Source organism: Chiroxiphia lanceolata, chromosome 5 (genome assembly GCF_009829145.1).
Source record: "Chiroxiphia lanceolata isolate bChiLan1 chromosome 5, bChiLan1.pri, whole genome shotgun sequence".
NCBI classification, from domain to species: domain Eukaryota; kingdom Metazoa; phylum Chordata; class Aves; order Passeriformes; family Pipridae; genus Chiroxiphia; species Chiroxiphia lanceolata.
This window is the reverse complement of record NC_045641.1, coordinates 6197948-6221069: the sequence shown is the minus strand read 5'-3', so window position 1 is coordinate 6221069 and position 23122 is coordinate 6197948. Positions and strand designations below refer to the sequence as shown.

General features: G+C 39.9%; 1 protein-coding gene across 10 annotated transcripts in view; it reads left to right on the top strand.

The window, feature by feature from the left end:
- The window catches only part of USP6NL (USP6 N-terminal like), a 116939-nt gene that overhangs the window by 53623 nt on the left and 40194 nt on the right, over positions 1–23122 (top strand). For all 10 annotated transcript variants that reach the window (XM_032687161.1, XM_032687154.1, XM_032687158.1 and 7 more), the window contains 2 exons: positions 1739–1821; positions 19436–19475. In XM_032687161.1, the coding sequence (XP_032543052.1) occupies positions 1739–1821; positions 19436–19475 (123 nt within the window). The remainder of the gene's footprint in view (positions 1–1738; positions 1822–19435; positions 19476–23122) is intronic.

The following is a 23122-nucleotide window of genomic DNA, read 5'->3' as shown; positions in this document are numbered from 1 at the left end:
GTGGCTGTTTGAATAAGGAAAGACCTGCTCATGTGTGGCAGGTTGACCCTGGCTGACACCAGGTGCCCACCAAGCTGCTCTGGCACTGCTCCTCACCTGGGCAGGGGAGAGAAAGTACAAGGAAAGGCTTCTGGATTGAGATGAGGGCAGGGAGAGATCCCTCACCAGCAGACCTGGCTTGAGGAAATGGGTTTAATTTATTACTAATCAAATCAGAGCAGGATAATAAGAGAATAAAACTCAAGACTTAAAACATTTCTCTCCACCCCTCCCTTCTTCCTGGGCTTAACTTCACTCCCAATTTTCTCTGCCTCCTCTACCCCAGCAGTGCAGGAGGATGGGGAATGGGGCCCTGGTCAGTTAATCACATGTTGTTTCTGTGGCTCCTTCCTTCCTGGGGATTGGACTCCTCACATTCTTCCCTTTCTCTATCCTGGGGTCCCTCCCACAGGCTGCCCTTCTCCATGAACTTCTCCAGTGTGGGTCCTTCCCACAGGCTGCAGTTCTCCATGAGCTGCTCCAGTGTGGGGTGCTTCCACAGGGTGCAGTTTTCCAGGAACAGGCTGCTCCAGTGGGGGTCCCCTGCAGGGTCACAAGTACTGCCAGCAAACCTGCTCTGTGTGGGCTCCTCTCTCTGTGGGGGCACAGTTCCTGCTGAGATCCTGCTCTGGCATGGGCTTCCCATGGGTTACAGCCTCCTTCAGGCATCCACCTGTTCAGGTGTGGGCTCCTCCAGGGGCTGCAGGTGGGTCTCTGCTCCTCCAGGGGCTGCAGGGGGATGTCCTTCCTCACTATGCTCCTCACCACGGGCTGCAGGGAATCTCTGCTCCGGTGCCTGGAGCAACTCTTCACCCTCCTCGACTGACCTGGGTGTCTGCAGGGCTGTTTCTCTCACAGGTTCTCACTCCTCTCTCCAGCTGCAATTTCTGTTGTGCAGTTTTTTTCCTCCCTTCTTAACTCTGTTGTCCAGAGACACAACCCCTGTTGCTGATGGGCTCAGCCTTGACCAGTGGCAGATCCATCCTGGAGCCAGGCTGGCATTGACTCTGTTGGGCATGGGGGAAGCTTCCAAAGCCTTCTCACAAAAGCCACCCCTGATACCACAGCCTGGCCATGCAGACCCAATACACTCTGTGTTCTGAGTGGTGGCCTCTCTTCATACCCAATAACCTGTGCAGAGCCCACAGTAGAAGCAGATACAGCAGAAATATATTTAAATTTCTACCAGCCTTAAGTAGATTGGCAATTGGAGTGGGAGAGAGGGACATGAATGAGCACTTCATTGAGAGGAAAACTCAGTGCTGCATTCTGTCTGTGGACATCAGCTCAGGATTTCTGCAGGATGTGCTGTTGCAGGTGGTTGTTCAGGAAAGATGGACTCTGGAAATGAAATAAGTAGAAGGCACTTTGTGGGGACCTCGATGGACTGTTGTGGAGTTTAACAACAGGTGTGGGCTCACTACAAGTCTGTGGTTGAAATCAGTGGTTGAAATGCATTCTGTGACAAAAAGAGACTTCCTGTGATGAAAATGCTGTTCACAGGGGCTGGGAGAGGTGTGCTGCAGAGGTGTGCTGCAGAGGTGTCCTGGCCAGTTTAGGACTAGTGTTCTCCTCCCCCTCCTCTGACCTTACTACCAGCATGTCCCAAAGGTTATGCTTTGAGTGGCTGAATCCTGTCTTATGTGTCTTAGTTTATTGTGTCCTAAAACATCATTTGGCTTTTTATTTTTTCCTTTAGGGACGTGAGGGGGCACAGATTGAACCTTGGGAAGATGCCGACTACCGTCTGTACAAAGTCACAGATAGATTTGGGTTTCTACAGTAAGTACCAACTTTGTAAAGAAAACAAGATTAAGAGTTTGCTACTATTACTATTTATGCTTTTTATTGTATTGCCTATTTGGTGAAAGTAATATTATGCCTTTTAATACATCTTCTGGAAACTGCCGTGTGTTATTGCTGGGTCACCTTTCACTGTGCTTTTCAGTTCAGTTTCTATCTGTTTATTTATTTCTGTAACTTGATCCTGCATAGGGAGGGAAATGTTTTAAATTTTTTTTTTTTAGGGGGGATGAAAGTTGACAGTCTGCAAAAGAGATATTTCAAGCTGAATTGCAGTTGTGAATAACTTAGTTAGATATAAACAACCTTGAAGTTCTTGGAAGGATTTACAAAAATTTTGTTGAAGTGTTGATTTTTAAAAAGCTCCCAGCACATTAAGGTTACTTAATGGTCATGTATGAGCAAATGTGCATCCCAGTCCCTCAAAGATAAATATCATTTGACTTCATATATTTAATAACCTTAGTGAAATCTCTGCTGATTTGGTACCTAATGTTGAATCTTAAAGTCAGATCAGAAAATGCCAGAATCTCCTCTGGGTACCTCCTTTGTAACACACGCTCTGTCTTTTGGCAAATAAAGGATTAGAGTATTAAATGGTATTAAGATTTTTGTGCTTGGCAGATGTAAATATTCAGTTTGTAGAGACTGAACACAAGCAGAGTTGCTACTTTTGATAATATCAGGACTCTGGTGTTCTTGTTGTTTGGCATTTATGTCTGAACACGTGAAATTCAGTTAAAATCCAGAAAAGTCAGTGATGAGAGGAAAACTTATTAATAACTATGTAATTTATAGTGTTGGGGAGGGATGTGTGTATGTTTTGGTTTTTGGGGGGATTTTTTCCCCGTCTTCCTTCTCTTTTGCCATGTCATTGTTTTTATAAGCTGTCAGTTAAAAAGTCATCTTCACCTGCAGACTGCTTTTGCCTCACTGGAGTGAGTTAATTTGGGGTATGGCATCCAAACAGTTGTGTTTTACACAAGGATGTCCTTGTGTGGGTAAACTACAGCTGCAGCACCACGTGCCTGGTGTTGTAGCTGCAGTTGGAGCATTTTTAATGGAGAAAGGATGTCACAGTTATTCCTTGTGCAGAAGTAATGGGAACTGCTGCCAAGTTCACCACAGACTTTGGTATCCTCCTGAACTTTTCCTGGTACTTGGTATTTTTGTGTGTTAGGCATGGAATATTGTTCCTCCAGTCCTCTCCAGTTGCTGCTGCAGTCAGTTTTCAGGAATGTTGCTGTTCCACAGCTCCAGTGCCTTGGCATGTTTGGGATGCAGTTGGGCACATGCATGTGCCCCAGGCCCTGAGCTCTGTCACTGTAACTCAGAGCTGCTGTGAGCACCCTCAGATCCCACTGCAGTCATTCCTGGGGTGTGCCAGGGGGATGGACCCCAGTCATTAGCCCAGACCTCCTCCCTAGGAACGTCTTTACTCACAATGCAGAATTAATTGTCAATATAATCAACTTCAAGGGGTGAAAACAGAGAGATTTATGATACATGAGGACTGCACAGGCTCACAGTGTATGCAGATAATCTCTTCACTAATTGTGTCTATTTGTGGCTCATCCACGTCTTGTTACAAGGCAGATTTCACCTGAGAGTGCTCAGGTTTATGATTCTGTGAGACAAATCCATTGCAAATGATGTTTTTATTTTCCTGGGAAATAAAATCTCTCCTAATAGAAGAAATACTCTCAGGATAACCATATGAACTACCTTGCCCTGAAGAGACAGTTTATATGGCACTGGAGATTTGAACTGTGGCCTGGGTTCGTGTGTGCTGCCACCCTGAGCCTGTGTCACCTGCTGTGTCTGAAAGAAGCTCCTGTTCTGTGAGACTTTGGAATCAAGCAGGATGTACCAAAAGCTTCCAATGATTATCATCCCTGAGAGCCATAATTCCCTGTGGTCTATCAGGTGTTTAAAGTAAATTAATTGTACACTGACAAACAGGCCTGATGCACATTGAAACCTGAAAATCTGGGGACAGCCCCAAGCTTACTGTGCTCCAGTCAGGGTCAACAGTGATTTGCAATCGTTTGTATTGACATCTTAAAATACTCAGTAGCTGAAAAAATGTCTTTTGTGTCAGAAGGCTGCTGGGTGTGAGGAACAGGATGGAAAATTAGGGCTTGTTTTGTCAATCACAATAGGCTTTTATTATCATCAGTAGTTTTCTTTTTCCTTGGCTGTGTCCTGTTTGCAGCTTTGCTGGACTCTGTGAAGGGGCTTTCAAGATTCTGTTGATTGCTGATAAGGCAGAAAAGATAATTTTTGGGGAATGAAGCACTCAGGCTGCCTGTGTAACTTGCCACCTGTTTAAAGATGGGAGAACATAAAGACTAGAGACATTCTAAGAATAGTTTTGGTCTAGGTCTGCACTACTTCTGGTGTCCCACTGCCCTTATTTGTGTGTCAGACTGGGAATTTGTAAACTTGGGGAACCTGAAGACACTTCAGTTGTCTTCCTGCCATACCAGTAGAAGTGGGCTCAGGTTTTCTTAAGAGAGCACAGAGGCAGAGGGAAGGTGCCTTTTTATTTAACAGTGGAGAGACTGGGTGGTGATTGGAAAGTGATATGACCTTTCCCTTCAAGTGAAATATCTCACTTTAACCTTTTAAGACCCACAGCTGATGTACCTGATATCCCTGATCAGTTCTAAGTGTTGTAGTATTTATTGTTTACAATAGTTGGGACCATCTTTACCCAGCACTGTCTTAAATTTTCAGTAGCTGCTGCCCTGAGAACACAATTTAATTTGTTTGCTGCAGTATTTTATTTTGGAGTTCTGCAAAATGTGTGGATGTTCTAGTTAACTTTTGGATATTAGAAGGAAATTGGTGTGGACAAGTTATTAAGATAGCTATTTAAAACAAAAGAAAAAAAATAGCTGAGTTAATACCTAATGAATTTAGGGAACAAGAAAGGAAGTTCAGTGAGAAGTACCAAAGCATTATAGTAATGAGACTTGTTTGAAACGAATAAAGGGAAGTTTTAGAGGGAAGTTTGATGTGAGAAGGTTTTCAGCAAAGCCAAGCTGTGAAATAACTCCTGGGGAGCTGAAGGGTTCTGTCCCTTGAGATGTTTAGGACCAGACTGTGCAAAATGCACCTATGGGGAGTTTGGTCTGTGGGACTGACTAAATTGTAACAGCTGCTCTACTGAAAACATAAACTGTACATGAGAGGTGTGCAGGAACCAGAAAGAGTGAAAATCTCATTATTGGCTGAAATGTAGAAAATTTGGCCTTACCAATTGCTGTCGTTGCCAGGCTGTGGTGGGTCACGGTATCTTTAAGCCCATGTGGTTTGTGGCAAACCAGTCCCAACTTGGGGATTTTTTTACATAATGTATTGCCAAAGAACATTGGTTGTGATTGCTGATTTGGATACAGGGGACACACACACTCCAAAACATGAAACTTTATCAGACACCTGAAGGAAACCCCTGTCTCCTCCTCTGCCTCCAGGCCAAACTTCCCTTGCTTGGTGTTGTGGGTTACCCTTGGATCACCCCAGTTCCTTTGGTGAGGCACAGGCAGTGCAGGAGGTCCTGCATGGAATGGCTCCTTTCTGCTGCTCCTACTTTCTTGTTTTCATCTCCTGTTCCATGTGTTATGTGTTTTCTTCTGCCCCAGTGTGGGTCTCCCATGGGCTCCAGTCTCCTTGGAGATCCATCCCAGCATGGTGTGCCTCCCTCTGGGTGTGTATCTATGGCCATGTTCCCAACATCTCCTTCCATGGGTCTCTTCTGCCTCTCCAATTAGTATTGCTCCTCTTTATTAATATAGATTTGTTTCTATCAAGTGCTGCTGGCCTTCCTCACTGTCACCTGGTGCACATGGAGTAGTGCCTGTTAAAACTGTACTCTTCACTTACCTAATGTTTCTCTTGGAGAATCCCGTGTCAGGGACTCATCTTGTCATGACCATGAGTATTGAGAGAGCAGATCAGTATATTTTATACAGGTGCACTGTGGTTACCCACAAACATAGAAATATTAAAAAAAAAACCCAAACAAAACAAAAGAGAGCAAAAAACCTTCAGGCATAGTCCTTGTTCAATACAATTTATTTCCAGTAAAAATCCTGCTGCATTCCTGATGTCATGTGATAGTGCAGGAATGCTGAACAGTAGGGGTGATGTGAAAAGTGCCATTCAATTTAAAAAGGAACATTTTTTTTTCCTCTGGGAAGTCCAGCACCAGTGTCTGTATGTGCAGTCTGCAGGGTTTTGATAAGATCAGATACTCTTGTCTAGAAAGTGCAGGAGAGGGAGAGTTTGTGCTTTACCTGTAGTTGCTGGAAGTCCAGCAGGACATCTCAGGGGACTCTGTAGGGCTCAGATAAGCCTGAGTGTGTGATAGATGACTCTTGCAATCAAGTATTTTAGGAATGGGAGAAATGCCTGAGATCTCTTCACAGATAGTCATAACAAAAACTGTTTTAACTGTTTTTGGAAATGAAAAAGGCAGAATGTACTTGGTATTCATAAAAAAATAAGGGGTTTGTTAGTTGATTTTTTTTTTTTCCTTTTTTCTCCCCTTCCTTTTTTTTTTTTTTTGTCTGTTTGTTTTCCTCTTCTTGGATATGTTGTGTCTTTTTGGTCAACATTGTGTCAAGCTACCTCTTTTTTTTAATATTTTTCCTCCAGATTTAATCACAAGTTTGCATTTCACGTTCAGAACACACACACATACACACAAAAGCACCAGAATCTTGCAGTTAAAAAACCCAACAACCAAACTAATAGAAAACAAAAAATTAAACCCTATGCCCAAAAACCAAACTCCAAACATCCTGCACCCCCCAAAAAAGCAGTTCCTTTCTGTCCTATCTCAGAACCTGGCTAAATTTTAAAGTAAATGTTCTTAGAATTTTCACTGTGGACTGTTCTTTTCTCCACAGTTTGCCTTGTAGATACTTGTGTTTGCAGTTTTTCTAGCAGCAGTCATTGATAAGGGAATAACTTCAGGGAAAGAAACCCAAAGGAATTTCTGAGTGTCTTGAAGCTCATAGCAGGCATTCCAGTTATGCCTGGGATCTGGGATTTGACCCTTCCTCCTCCTTGAATTCTTTAGTTGATTTGTTACTGTTTTGGGATGATTGAAAAAGCTGCTGAAATAAATGTGTCATTCCTTGGGCGAGGGCAAGTTCCCCACTACAGCCAGGAACATTTTCAAAGGTGTTTATTTCTTTAAGCTGGCAATTTAAATAATATCTATATTAATTTGTCAATTTAGAAGTGACAATAATATGAATAATTTTTATAGTCTAAAAATTATTTAGGATCTTAGAGCAGCAAAAGAAAGCAAGAAATCCAAATGGCAGTCAGTATTTTGTAAACAAATAAGAATTTAAGCTTTATCTGAAGGTCATTGAAGCACATACTTAAAGATTTACTTTTCATGAATATATCCTTGTATTTATTTTTTGTGAAATTCTCCAGTTAGCTACGGGGACAAAATAACTTTATTCCTTCCCCTTGCTCCTTGCCCCAGATAATTTTAAGGCTGAATGACCATTGGCTGATTGGGGTTTGCAAAACAGCCTAAACTTTGTATGTGGGCCTAAAGAAGGGTAGAAGCTGAAAAAACAGAATTTTGCAACTCTAAAGGTCAAGACCAGTCTGAAGAGCTGGTCCTCTTTGGGGCCTTTCAAGCCAGGGAAAAGCCAAATGGCCTCTGTGTCTACTTAAGGTGGCTCAGAAAGCTGAAATTTGAGCACATGCAAACAGCTCAGAGGCATCTTCCTGTACCATGAGGATTTATATTGCCTGGTCTCTTCTAAGTGTCCTTGTGTGTATATTCTCAATGATTCTTTTGTGCATCACCCAGATGTGAGGGAGGCATTTTCCTTTATAAAAAAAACCCCAAACTTTTCAAGGCCACAGTTGTGCTTTCCTAAGTAAGATGAACATAACAGTGCTTTTTGGAATTTGGGACAGGTACAACTCAAGGCCAAATTTTATTACTCCTCATTGGAAAACATAGATTCTGACTAAAATGTGCTGAGTAATATATTGTGGAAAGCATTGTAAGTGTCCAGATCTCAATAGATACGAAGCAGAGATAACAGAAGAAACTGCAATTTATTTACTGCGACTTTCAAGAGCTTTTTTCTTTCTATTTTTCACTGATGAATACCAGCAGTGGAATTGTCCTGGTAACTTCTGGTCATGAGCTGTGGAAGTCATAAGCAGCCATGACATCATTCAGAAAATTAAAAAGTTATTTCATTTCTCCAGCTCACACTGTATGAGTTCTTTTCAGGCCTTGTTGCTATCAAGGTCTGTGTTAACTTGTATTAATAATTATCTTATAGCAATAACCAATATTGTCAAGTTTTGTGTCTAGCTTGGGTGATTCAGTTTAAACACCTTTTCCTTTTACTAGCTGCTCAGTAATTGGAAACTGGGGATGTATGTGCAGTGTGGCAGATGCTCTTATGGTGATAAATATCCTGGGATCAGCATAGTGATGTTGGAAGTTTGTTTGTTTGTTTGTTTTTTAGAGAATAAAAAGTTGTACAGTAAAAGTACCAATGGTAGAAAATACAGATGTGGTCCCATTCATGAGGCTCCCTTCAAAGTTTGGGTTAGATTTTTGTGCTGCTCTTACAGTAGCTCAGTGCTGATTCTGATGGAATTGTACCAATTCACAGCAGCTGAGAATGTGACTCATACTCTTAGCCTTAATCCCCTGAGTCTATTAAAGCACTGAACATGCTTTGAGAATAGTTTGCTAATGATGGAGATTACCACGGTGCCAGAGGCACTTTTCAAATAGCAGAATTCATTCTTTCTTTCTTTTGCTGAGAGAGAGAGACCTACCTGCTCTTCTCTATCAATTTAAAAACAGGTATTGCATTTTTATTAGCTCTGATGCATTTCTGCAGCATGCTCCAAAAATGAGCTGGGGGAGCTAAGAAGTGGAGAGCTCAATCAAGGATTGTGAGATACTGTATTAAATGAAGCTATTGATTCTTTTTTTTTTCTTTTTTTTTTTCTTTTTTTTCCTTAACCCTGAACTTTTTAATAGGGAGCAATATGACGAGCAACCAGTTACCCTCTCTCTCTCATTCTGTTTCTTGGTAGTTTATAAGTAGCCTTGCTGGAAATCAGTCCTTGTCTCTGAAGTATTCTTTGTGCATTCCTTAATATTTTCTCCAGTGTGCCTGTTGCACCATGTCTCAGAGCAGGAACTCTTGCACAGCTCTCCCAGCTGATTTGGGTGGGTCCACAAGTGAGTTCTCTCCAGATAAGAGGTGTAAGGACTGGGCTCTGAGGGCTTTTGGCAGCAAAAGAAGTTATGCTGAGATTTTGGGTAATAGAAATTAAAGAAAGAAGCACGTTAGCTGTAATTCGATAATAATCAAAGTAGCATTAAACAAATTGAGATTTTATATTATCTTAATTTCAAATTTTTAGTAGAAAAGTGGTAGAATCATAGAATCATCAAGGTTGGAAGAGACCCTGAAGATCATCCAGCCCAACCCATCACCACCTCTGTAATCCCTAAACCACATCACCCAGTGTCAGATCCAGATGCCTCTTAAACACCTGACTCCACCACCTCCCTGACAACCTGTTCCAGTGCCTGACCACTCTAATAGTGAAAATTTTTTTTCTAATATCTAATCTGAATCTCTCCTGTCTCATCTTAGGACCATTTCTGTTTAAGGCCACTAAATCTGCACCTCAGAGCTTAAGGAAGGAGCACCAAGGCTACAGGGAGAGTTGCAGACTTGTTGTTCACAGTGATGATGATGCAGCCACCATCCTTAATTTTCTTGGTGCAGCAAACATTGCCAACCCATTACATGGTGTTCTAAAAGTGCAATGAAATGTTTATTCTTAACAGTTCAATTATAAATGTAAATTTTACTGCATTTTATTTATCATGGTAATTCAGTAGGGAGTTGCTGTCGTTTTCCTCTCCTCTTTTCTTCTCAGCTTTGTGAGACAGGGTCAGAACTGCTTGTCAGGAGAGTGGCCTAACTCTTCCCTCTCTTGGGAAGAAGTGTGCCAAGTTCAGCCTCTTTCAGCTGTCAAGGACAAATCTTTATTAAAAAAAAAGTTCAGATCTCAGATCTTACAGAAAAGTCGTGTTTTTCTTCATTCTCTTTCTCCTAAGTATACAAATATGCCTCATTTTGACCATGTAGAATTTTTCATGTGGCATTATAAAGATTTAGCATGAGAACTCCACTGGAGTCTTCTATTATGTGCCATGGATTTTACCCTCTAATATGTGATACACTTGTCTGGACTGACTGTGCTCTGAAATATTCATTGCTAATCATTGTATTGAGGAACTGCTGTAAAAAAAAAAAACCAAACCCCAACCACAAACTTCAGCTCTATTTAACATTCTTTCCTTTTGCCCTAATGTACACTGAGGATGTTATCTTTATTTAAGGAGAGAAGTGGAAGTTTTCCTGGCTTAGTAATTGAGATTCAAATTGCTTGTTTTAGATCCATCTTCCTGGCATTAGACAAATGCTTTTTTTTTTTCTTTTTTTCTTTGCCTGCTTCCACAGGGAACTAGTTTTAAAAGAATATTTTAATTGCATTTCTGTATGATAAAGCCTGTTTTTTGAAAGCACAGCAAGACCACTATTTATTGCTTATGGAATTCCTGATAAGCTGAAATGAATCCCTGCTTACCATGCAATTGTGAAGTGATGGGGCTGAGTTTGAGACCAAGGTCGACACAGTTTTATTTAAACATCACTAACAGTGGAAGAGCACATTGGACCTGCTGTAATATTCACTTAGTCCTGTCCATTCTGGCTGAGTTTACAGCTCTGCTTCTGTGATGGACAATGAACTTTGGCCTCTGAATTTGTCTCCAGTTATGGTGGTGGTTGTGTTGTGATCCTTGTCTCTGTGTTCATGCATTTGAACTCACGTCCAAAAGCATGAGATGTGTGTGGCAATTTGCTTCCTTAAAACGATGTCTTATTTTGCAACAGCAGATGTGGTCAGACACCATGCTTTAAAAGGTGTTTTGGTTGCTACAAGGAACTCTTCAGTGCTTTTGTTGTTCACTTTTTCTCACACTTGCTGCTCTAAGAAGTATTTTTGCCAGCCTGATGGTGAAAGTGGTTGTTTATTCAAAGCTGTTTCATGGTAATTATCTAAACCAGACCCAGCAAAGAGACCTTCTCTCTTGGGTGGTCACTGGGAGCTTCACAGCCTTCTAGGGTTTTACAGTATTTGCACATCACTTGTGTTCCTGGTGGTAGGATTTCACCAGGAGAAGGTGGAAGTGCCTCACTCCTGGTTTTGGCCTGGTCACTGTCCAAGCCAGACTTGCTTTAGAACCTCCTAAAGCCAAGGAGGCTGTTTGAACCCAGAATCACCTTATTTTGTGCAAGACTGAGGTCATCTGGACCATTTGAAGAGAAGCCAACACCTGCAATTCAAACAAAGAGCTGGGAAACCCCCTCCTGGGCTGGTATTTGCAGCCACAAGAGGGGAGTAGGAGGATTTCAAGTGTACTTTGCTCTGCCAGTTTTTGTTGAGTTAATTTTGGATTCCATTGGGGAATAAGCAGCTTTGCCCACCTGTTGTGCTCTCATGGTTGCAATAATTTTTTAATATCTACGTCTCTATAAGTTACCAGTGAATTTTTCAGGGATTTGGACTGTGAGTGTCAGTTCGTGTACAAAAGTATTTAAGATGTTCTTCTGTTTAATTCAGTTTCGTGCATCTTCATCTAAATTGGATTGTTAAAGAATAACTTGAAAGGGGTTTTGTTTGGTTTTTTTTTTTTTTCTTTTAAATTTTATTTTTCCCCTGGTGTTATCACACTGATCTAATGTATGGCTTTTCTACTACTCTCCTTTCAGGCAGCTTCTTCCTGTGGAAGGAAGAAATATTCTGTTATTTACTATAATTCAGAATGGGGTGCACTTTTTTCCCCCTCAAACGGTGTCACAATGGTACCCATTTCTTTAGCTTATTCTTAGGGCTAGAATTGAAATTTGAATTTTAAATCCATTCTTTTAGCTGAGTTAGTCCAGGCTGTCACTTCAACAATCCTCTGCAGATACAGAAGGTAATAAGGTGAATGCAACCCTGCAGATTTGATGGCAAACACAAAAATAAGCTGCAGGAAAATTCTGCCAACTAAGGACAAATAATGTGTTTTTGTTAACAGCTGCTGCTACTTGATTTGAGTAAAAGATCACCCACAGTGTACAAGGAATTCATAAAGTACTTCCTTGTATGGAAAGAGCTATTAGGCAGCAGAACTGAAAAAAAAAGGATTGAATATGTTAATATGGTTTAATTTATACATTCATAAAGCGATACATGATGGCTTTGAGTTACTGCTTAAGCTCTAAAACATGAGTATTCAGCATAATCATTGTTACCACATATATTTCCTACCAAATTTAGCATTTATAGCAGATTGAAGTAACTGAATGCAGGGAATGGCCAAAGTGGGTTTCGTTGGCACAGATTAAGGATGGTGAAAGATGTCAGGGACAACAGTTTTTAGAAGTGCAAAAATGCTTCTACTCTCGACCCGGTGAAGGACCCACCAAAATGGGGTTTGACACCACCAAAGGTTATTTCCTAAAAGAACCAAGTGCAGGTTCACAAAGCTTTGAGCTCCAGCAGTGAGCAAATCCATGTTGCTGGGACCTCCCGTCTTAGTTAACTGGTGTTGAAACACGCTCTGCACAGCACGTGAACTTCAGTAGAGATGGAGTTGCCAGCCAGCAAACCCTGGCTCTCCATGGATCTGTGGTGGGAGGGACCTGCACGGGAGCTCCCCTCCCAGCACCACTTGAAAGCAGCAGATGTGTGTTTAAGGGGAAAGATCCCACGTGTTTTAGACATTATCACATGTAAATTAGAGGCAAGGCAAAGAGGCTCATTAGTTTTCATTTGTCTTTCAGACTCTTGAGAGTTTTGAGGTAGCTTAGACTGATTTTTATCTTTTTTTTTAAAAACACTTGGCATTGATTCTGGGAGGACACTCTTAACCCCAGTGGTCATTTATGTACCATTAAAGTAGCTCAAAAATCACAGGAAATGCTGACGTGCCCAATTAAGTGGATTATAGACTTTCTCAAAGGTTTTGTGATTCCAAACTGGGAAGACTTTAGAGTTTGCATATAGAACAAATCTCTTCTACTAAAGACTCAGGAAAGCACATATTTTAGCGTTTGGCAGTGGAATCACAGATATCTTTTTTTTTGCTATGAATTTCCTGAACATTTTTCATATTGGCAATAAAAACTTTACAGTGAAGTCATCTTCTTCCAAGCAGCAAAGTACTTTACTAAAAAGTCACCATTTTGAGATTTAATTGAATTTGATAAAACTTTTGATTTTATTTGATCTTATTTTTCTGCACTACTTGAGACTTTCTGGACAGGAGCTACTTGTTCATGGCACTGTGCTCTGCATATTGGCAGCTACATCCACAGAATCCACAAATAATAATTGCAACTAAAACCTAGGCACAAAATCACATGTGGTCCATTTTTTTTTTGCCAGCATTAAATTCTTTTTGCAGCATATTTCCTGATAATTATATTGTGGAGTATCACATTGGCTGATCCCATATGTTAATTAATTGCTTTGGCTTGCTTATGAATTTTAACAAAACTTCTGAAAGCTGTTTTTTAATCTGCTGTAGTCACCACCCCCATACTGTGCAGAGGTTGTTCAGTGAAAATTCAAAGGGGATGGTTATAGTAGCAGAGCTCAATTATTTTGAGAGACAGACACAATCAGAATTGTGAGTTATGTAAGTAAATTGTGAAATGGGAAGAAGTGAGTGAGCCGTAGAATTTTAGCTGTAGAAAAAAAGCAGTTTTCTTATTTTCTCCTTAATATTTTCAGAAACCTTTTCCATGTACTGTTGGTTTTGAAAATGACACTATTGCCTTTAATTTCCTTTGAAAAGTTGGAAGATTAAAGCAATCATTCCTAATCAAGATTCCTCTGAGAATTACCTTTTTGGACTAAAGGGTCTGAATTAACACCAAGTTGTGCTTTAGATTTGTGCTATAAAGAGTAGAATAACTTAATCACAGGCCTAAAGAAGGACAAGACATTGAAATAATGTTTTATTTCTCCTTAGAATGGTTAATGAGGTTTTTTAGTTGGCTTTAGAAAAGAGTTTGCTGTGAGCCCACCTTGTGCCATACTGCAGACATAAAACCAGTCCTTACAGGGAATGATGCTGGTTCCTGTGATCTCACAACTGTCTTATTTATATTCCCTTCTATCAGGTGATTGTCAAGCATTTTTCAGCTAACTTTAGAACAAAGATCAGTGTGCATATACTTAGAACAGGCTGTATGTGTATATATATATATATATATTTATTTATATATATATATAAAAATAAGATGTGATTGTGTTGCAAAGCACTGTTATAAGTATCCATAATACTGTGTATTGCCCTGACAGCTTTATGTGCCATGGATCAGACCCTGAGGGGGAGGCAGACCTAATAGAACACCTACTTAGTGTGTTTATTGCTTTAGAATTGGTTTCCCAGTGTGAATATACTCTTTTTTTTTTTTGTCTAGTAAAGCTATAGACTCCTATAACTCACTTCTGACAAATTACACAGCCTAAAAACTGGTCTTACTTGGGAAGATTTACTCTTTCCCAATACACCTGGAGACTTGCAATTTGTTACTCAGCAATCTGAGTTTGATGTTGTACAGCAAAACAACTCCTTTTTTACTAAAGCTTTTTGTGTCCAGATACTTCTCAAGTGAATTCTTCCCTTCTCATACCTTACCTGTGCATGAATTTATTTCTGCTTTTGAGTTTTATGCCTCACTAATGGTTTTGTGGATGTTTCACTCACAAATTTCCTAGTCATGAAAGTTTCAAAATTATACAAATGACTGTTTTTAAAAATTTTTTTAAAGAATCCCCTCAGAATAAGTCTCCTGAATAGTAGCAGGTGTGTTTTCCTCATGGATTTAAACACTTAATAGTGCATCACAAATGACAAACTGAATGGCCAGCATCTCTTTCTTCATGATTAACTCAATGAGACCATGAAGATGAGTGTCCTGCAAGAAACTTTTCCCACATTTTATTTACTGTGTGAAACAATTTTGCATAGGCACTGCACCACAGGCTTTATGAGGATCCAGGTTTTTTAATACTCATGTTATACTGAGCTCAATGATGTAGGAATATTGAATTTAGTTGACTTTTTAATTAAATAATGACTTGCCTGTATTACAGTTATTCCTGCAAATGTTTCAGGATAAAACCCCTCAAATTCTTCACAGTGCACTGGCTAATTCTCCCTGGGGCAAGAATACAGCAAGTAGAGAGGGTTTTTAAGCAAGTGCTGTGTTTTGAAATAGAATTTATGAGAAATGAAAATAGAGCGTACCAAGAAATTTTGAACATAACAATTCTTTGGGCAGTTAAGCTTTGCAGTAAAGATTTTTAGTCTTATTGTGGTCAATTTTAGCCACTTTTTTTTTTCTTTTTTTCCCCAATGAAAAATTGATTACCAGGCTTTATCCAGTTTGTAACTGTGAAGAATTGAATTGATCCTCTGGAATTTAGAGTTCTGGGGTGATCGGTGTATCAGGGCTGCTGATCATTGCACTAAACATCTTCCATCCTCAGCTGAAGCTGCAGAGGATAGAGGAGGCTTTACATTTCTTAAATTTAAGCCAAACTAGAAACAGGAAAATGCTGTGATTTGAGCCAGCAGGGAACATACTTGGGATTTAAATACAAGTGTAGAAAAAGAGTGAATCTGATGAGTGGCTGATATAAGAACGTCTTTCCTCGTGATTGTATTGAACAAATATATCAAAGTGATGTTTAAAGATTTAAACAGCAGCAGTGGGTAGGTGACTGTAAGCTTGTTAAGTCTTAGGCTTTTCAATTCATTTAAGCTACCACTGTTACTCGAGGAAGCTAATTACAACACAGCTTAATGGTCAAAACCATAGATCTGCATATTTAATGTTCTGAAGGGACGGGTATTTATGCATTTAAGATCATTATTTTAAGTTATCTTGAAACATTCATGAAACCCTGTGTTAGCCATTGTGGGGGATTTAAAGATGTAAAATCCATTCATCCCTTAAAATGCAACTTAAAAAATTTCATTTTCTATCAAGTCCTTGTTTTTCAAAATGAAATCTTGTTTCTTTGATCTCACAGCCCTTCTCACCAGAAGGTGGGAATAGTCCAGATGGAAAGATGGGAAGACAACCTTGGGCTGATGTTGCAGATCAACACCAGTGAGGACCATGGGTAGAGGTCCTGAGTTCAGTCAGACCTTGGAAGGAAGTAAGCACGAGATTCCAGTGAGATGGCTTTGAGGAGCCTCTTGCTGGAATTCCCAGCGTTCACCTTATTGGAACTGGGATTTGGACTTGCAGTGTTTTGCAGCTCCCAAACCTGGTGACAAGATCTTCACCCCTCTCTCTTAGTGCTGTAACTCCAGAGCTGCTTGGCAGTGGCAGAGCCCTGAGCTGCTGTTGGGATCCAGTGTGGGCTGCTCAGCCTGGAGCTGGAGGCTCCTTCCTTCCTGCCAAAGGCACAGACCAGGGTGGTGATTCTTGATCCCTGGCTGATTCAACAGGTGACTTTGCCTAGTTTGGGTTTTTCTTTAGTGTGGACAGTAGAGTGTTAAGATTTCATTTCAGGTTAGTGAAACCTTATTTCCATGAGTTAAGTTAAAAGCATCCCTGTGACTCCTCTTTTGGGTAGCAAGGATTGTGTGGTTCCAAGCTAATTACGTTAATCAGTTCTGTTCTCTCTGTATCCCCTAAATGAATATTACTTGAGCTATTAAAGGAAAAGAGTCATCTTAGGGGCAGGATATTGCTATATTATGTTAATATTGTTTAGTGCTTCACATTATTATTTGGTGAAGTGTGCAGATGAAAATCATGGAAAAATGCAAGTTTAAATAGACTGGGGATGATGGGAGAAGATTCAACGTTAAAAGAAATAATGAAGATATGCCAGTATTTGATTGATTAGGCTGGGGAAGGAAGGGGAAGACTTGTCATTATAAAGAAAAAATAGAAGGTGCAATAAATTAACATTGATTAATAGGCATTAATTGATTTTGTGTGTGATCCCACTTAATCATGTAAAAAAAAAAGTCCATAAGGTTCTTCTGCACAGAAAACACATATGCTAAGGGGAGAAATGTATTTATTTAAAATACCTTTAGGGGCTTGAGAGAGTTTGTGTGCCCACTGTGCCTTTCTTCAGTCCTTGCAGGATAGATTTGAATATTTAGCTGGGTGAGCACTTGGGTGTAGTTGGTGCCATCTCCTTAATTGAGAGGAAGATCTCCAGGAACTTGGTGCATTCCAGTCCAGTGAGTTACTGAGCAGCCCAGAGCGATTCCCTGGGCTGCTGCTCCTGCAGCATTACAGGGAATAAAAACATGGGGCTGGCTTCAAGTGCTCCTGTGGAATTCCAGTGGAGGTATGTGGAATTAAGGCACAGCTGTGCAGCTCAAGAAATAACGAGGAATGTGGGCATAAATTTGCTACTGGATTGATTTAGTGAGGGAGTGCAGTGTCTACTTCCCAGGGCCTGCTCAGGAGGTTCAGCCATGCCTTTTCTTTGCATACTGATGGTAACTTGGAAAATTAGCTAATAAATCATTGCAAAATATTGTGAAAAATAAGATTTGGTTAATCTTTCATGTGATCAGCTTCCATGCTGGATCTGCCAAGGATAAGATAGGCTGTCAAGTGGTACCAGTTAAGCAGAGGAGCTGCTGTGTCCAGTGAGTCCCCAGGGATGTGGAGCTGTCACATCCTTGTCCTGCACACTGCTGGCAGCACTGCAGGGAAAGGAGTTTGTTGTGTGCACAGCTGGGGGGACCTTGAAGACTGAGGCCGGTGGGGGGTGGGCAGAGTCTGCAACTGTCACTGAACAACTGGAAATTTTAAATGATGTGGAAAGGCTTAGAAATCCTTGTTCATCAAACCAAACAGCAACGACCCCAAGCAGATTGTATTAAGTTGAATTTTATCTTCCCCTTTGTTCCTCCACCTGCCCTTCAAATAAGCTGGATTTTTAGGTCATATTTGGCATACAAAGGGCCTGCTTTCAGTTGTTTGGTTTAGTTATATGAGAATGTGGACAATAATTTGTAACATTTACAGCCTCAGGTAGCGCTGAATATAGGCTGAATATAGGTGTGTTAAATGTTAATCAAGAGTTTTTTTGATTTTGATGTTGCTTGCCAAGAAAACTTTCAGATACCTGGAAAGTGCTTCTAAATGCATGGACTGTGCTTTTTGCAATGCTGCTCAAAAGGAACAGTCTTTTGGTTTTAAAATTAGTCCCGGGCTGTGTACTGGAAACTTTGACTTGTGCGTGTGGTCTCTGAAAAGGTGTTGATTGGAGCAAGCTTTTCCATTAGATGAAGTAATTCAAATGTGTTTCTTTATTCAAATATAACTTCTGAATCTGAAATGACACCTTTTAAATGAGATAAATGAGATGGAATGTAATTCCAGCCTTTTGCATCAGACTGTGTTTGCATTAACATCTGTGGCCTTCCCCACTGTTTCATCCTGCACAGATTTCATACAGGTCTAAAATACTGTGGTTTAATGGCCTTGCTGTGGAGGGCTGTAATGGTGTGGGTAGGAGGGTTTTTTTCCAGAATATCAGGACTCAGTAGGAATTTTTTAAAGTGTTTCACGTGGTTCCTGCTTGTTAGTCCTTTTAAAACACAGTTTTGATGGGTGTGTTATTTATCTGACCTCTGGAGCAGAAGAAGGGTAGTTTTGCTGCTTGCAGACGAGCTGCTGTGTTTTCAGAAGCTTTAAAGGAAGGCTCATTTGGCATCAAAGTGGTCCAGTTACTTTTGATATGAAAAACACAAATCTCTTTGAGAAAAACAGTGGTTGGAGCCCTCAGAATGAATCTGGAGTTAATAAAAAGTCTGATTAAAAAGTCCAAACATGTATCTGTTCAAAGGTTTCTTTTTCCATTCCGAAACTGCCTTTTTATGCTTAGGCTAAGAAGTGAAAAGAGTTTTAGTACTAATGGGATACCTAGTAACAAATCTGTTTTTTTTTTTCTTCTTCCTCCTTGTTACTGAGTTTTGTAGAGTTTTGAGAAAATGGAAGTTAACTCTCCTAAGTCAAGCAAAGTCTCAGCACCTTTCCTAGAGCACAGTAGTAAAGGAGGAAAACCTTTTTTTTTATTGGTGTTTCACCTAATAATGGTATGGTCAAATAAACAGAATAAAAATCACTTGAGTTTCAGTTCAGTACAGCACAGGATGCTTTTACAGAAGAAAAAATGAGTCCTTGACTTTTATTAAGCTATGCAATGTTTTTCTTAAGCTATGCAACTATTTTGATTTAGAATCCTTGTTCTGTACTTAAAATATTATGAGTTTGACTTTGTTTGAAAAATAAATTCTGAGGGTTTCTGTGTGAATCTTAGTTCTTTATGGTTCAGAATTCTTGTTTGCTAGTTACTATAAATTGCTGCTGTAAATGATGACTTGTAAGAACTTACACAGAAATGATTTTGTGCCAGCATTAACCAAGACTAACATGAACTTTGTCTTTGTTTTCAGTCCAGAGGAGCTTCCTGTCCACGATGCAGTGATAGAAAAGGTAAGTCCACTGCCTTCCAGGTTTTTTTACCAGCAAATAAAAGTTTACGGATTTTACAGCTTTTTAAAATGTACATCTTGGAGAAACAAGTTGATGAAGCATTTTATTGATTTGCATTCCCAAGGAATCATGTTCCAAGTCCTGAAGGAACTGTCGTCCTTGAGGCCACATTAATTTGCCCACAGATCCCTTGGGGCCCCCTCATTGTTGCATTTACAGCTGGTGCAGGTCGGAGTCCAAAATTCCTCCTGCTGCTGGAGGATTCTGGAAGAGCAGTTTGACAGCTGATGTGTTGGGAACGTGGAAAGCAGTAAAAATAACGGGGACCTGAATTGCTGCTTGTCTGGGCCTAGTTACTGTTGGTATTCCCCCTTGGTCAGTCAGGCCTCTTGTGATCTCCAAGACTAAGTAAGATCCTTCTTGTTTGTCTGTATTAATAATCTGTATAATCAGAAAACTCAAGACAAACTATTTAAAGCTGTATTTTTAAGTTACCCCTCTTGGCTGCACAAATCAGTGGACTGCAGGGAAAAGGGATGGAACGACTTGTTCCAAGGCAGCTCAGCTCCTTGAGTATTAAGAGCAGCAAAATAAATTAATTATTTTAAGCTTCAATTATATCCTGAAACTAGTAAGAGATGCTCTCTCTAGAAGAGTGGAACTTGTGAGTCTCTTTTGTTTTGTGTTGGTTCCTGTGTGTCCCTGCATACACAGCCTGGAATAGTTGTGTTTTCCTGCCATGTTTCATTACATTTAATAACACAGTGAGGGGATGTATAATTTCATTTCCATCAGAAGGGCACAGCAGGGGGGTGAGTCTCTGAGCATAAATATTAGGCAGCTTGCAGTTGCTGTGGTGGGTGTGTTTTGAAGCTCTGATTCACTGTGGCTTTGTAGTTAGCCTTAAATTATTGAGGGAAAATTAATCTTGGGTCTCTGTCCCATATTGTGTCTGTGCCGGCTCAGACAATGTGTCAGCACAGAAACTGTATTTATTGAGCCAGTGTTAAATTGCAAATCTGGAGTCTTTTTATAACCATCCAGTGATGCTTCTGTGTTAAACTCCTGGTTACACTCCTGATGGTATCCTGACCTCTGCTGGTCTGAGGTTTATCTGCCTCCTGTCAGCAGGATTTTCAGGATACCATTCATGGGATAATTAACGTGTCATGTTAATGCAGGCTAAGACTAAAAGCTTATGCTTTCTTTTTGCCTTACTTGTGAATTTTAAAAAGTATTCCTATGCCATGTTTTCATTTCATTTGCAACTTAGGTAAAGGGTTGATATCCTGGTGAATTTTGAATCTTTGTTCTTCATATACGCACACACACAGACACAAAAAAAAAAGCTTAAGCTGGGTTTTCTGGGTGTATATTTGTTAATTTTTGATCATAATACCTTTAGTAATTGCTACTGTGAATGTAGAGTAGTTTCAATGCTTCATTACCTTGCTGCACATTTGGTGACTTAAATGCATCAAATCATTGTCCTGCATTATGAACTACTTAACCTTGAGATGAATCATCCAGCACATGGATTTTCTGGAGGAGGAAAGGAGAGAGAACTGACCTCAGGGAATCTGGAGTCTGTGTCTCACTCTGGGTTTGAAGTGTTTTGAAAATGAACGTTTTGTAAGTCATTTTCAGTTTGTTAGGCTTTATCTTTTGTTTATTTGATTGTAAATTCTGTGGTGAACAGTTCAGCAAGTTCTGGTGTTGTCTGAGGCTTCTGCTCTCCAGGCAGGTGCAGTGCTGCACACAAGATGGATGCTTGCCAACTTAACTCCATGGTTCTTTTGCTTTCACTGGTGCATCATTTACTGACATCAAAATAAGAAACCCTCTCTGCTTCAATTAGGGATTCTGTTATTCCCAGTAGCAAAAATGCTTCCAAGTGTAAAATGTACTCAAAAGACACATAAATGGAATTTTTTTTCTTTTTTTTTGGTGACAGCTACATGGAACTTGCCTGAAAGAGCAGCAGCAGCTCTGAACACTGAGCTGCCTCAGATCTGTCCATGTTTTCAGTGTTGTACCTGTTAGACATGAAAGGGAACATAATCCAGACTGGGAAAGAAAGCTAAAAATTTTCAACAACTGAACACAGAAATAATTGCTATTTTGACTGCAATAGCATCACTTGAGAATGGGGATAAATTGACACAGAGACATGAAAGCTTGAACAAACATACAATTGAAGTGAGCTCCTGGCTCAAAAGACCAAAAATCCTGAAAGCAGATCAAACATACAAACAAAAAGACTGTGGGAGCAAATAGGGTTTTATTTTTTCTTACCAATTATCTGAACAACCTGTTGAGGGCAGAGACCTTTCCTGACTTCCTGTTATTCCTGCAGTCTAAACTATGCCTGGAGGACATCTGCTCTTAAGAGATGTTAAAAGTGCTGATTGCTTAAAGGGCTTGCAAGTGTGAAGGAGAATCAGCAACAGTGTTGTGAAACTAAGGACATCTGGGAAGTAGTTTTTCTACCCTTCCCCTCTAACATAACTCTTAAGAAATGTCTTTTAGAATTTTTTTTAAAAGGCAGGTATTTGAGATATTGCCCAGTCCAGCCAGAACAGGGACAGGAATGTGGATTGCAACATGAACAGTGAGATAAATTACGGTTGAAAGAGTAGAGGCACTTCTCTTCCCCGCAGTTTTCTTATGCTTGTGTCAGGCTTACATCAGTTGAATTCAAACAAGTTGTTTTGGGTTTTTAAGTTATTTCCAGGGCAGTTCATGGACTGAATCATGGTTGGGATGGACCTAAATGGTCATCAAGTGCTACTCCTGCTCGTGCAAGGCTTTGGACTCCTGAATTAAAGAAGTTCTTTGCCCATTTTGTTGCATTGATATCCCAGAAAGAATGCACAAATTCTGATGAATAAAAGCTAGTAGTAAAATTAGGATTCTGTCGAGGTAGTAAGTAATAATTTATATATCCTCCCAAGATTTCAGGCTTTATAAATACTTAATGAAAGTATTAATAAATTTTCAATATCCTGCAGAGCTTTAAAATTAAACTTTTACATTGTTACCAGATTGAATCACTAACCATATGAATATCCTTCCTGTCTTTATTAAGCCCTTTACAACAAAACTAAATATTTGTTTATATTCACCTTTGGAGAGAAAGCAATAGCCACACACAGACATTTTTCTGCTTTAACTTTTCCAGTGTGGATCCTCAGCTTCAGAGCACTATGAAAGAGTTGGAATAGTGTCATTAAAAGAAATGTAAAAACACACAGTTAATAGTGAACTTTGTAACATAATCAGAGACACTTGTGAAATGTAAAACTGGGCTTTAAAAGTGATACTAAAAATCTTATTGTTGGAACCAACAAAACACAGATTTTTGTCTGTGTAGAACCAAAGTGCCTTGAAATTCCATGAACAAAGGTAGCTAATTCCAAGGGCTTATTTGGTTCCCAAATTCTAGAAGTTGATGGCAACTGTAGCAATATTTTCATAGACAGAATGGCAATCTCTAAGGTAGTAGGGTTGTCCCATGCTTTTAAAGCTGTATATCATAAAACTGAAGTGTGGAATTCACATATTTAAGATTGTTACATATTATACCACTTAATATAATGATTTATTTTGAGAATATGGGGTTTGCTTTTGAATTCTCGTTCTATCAC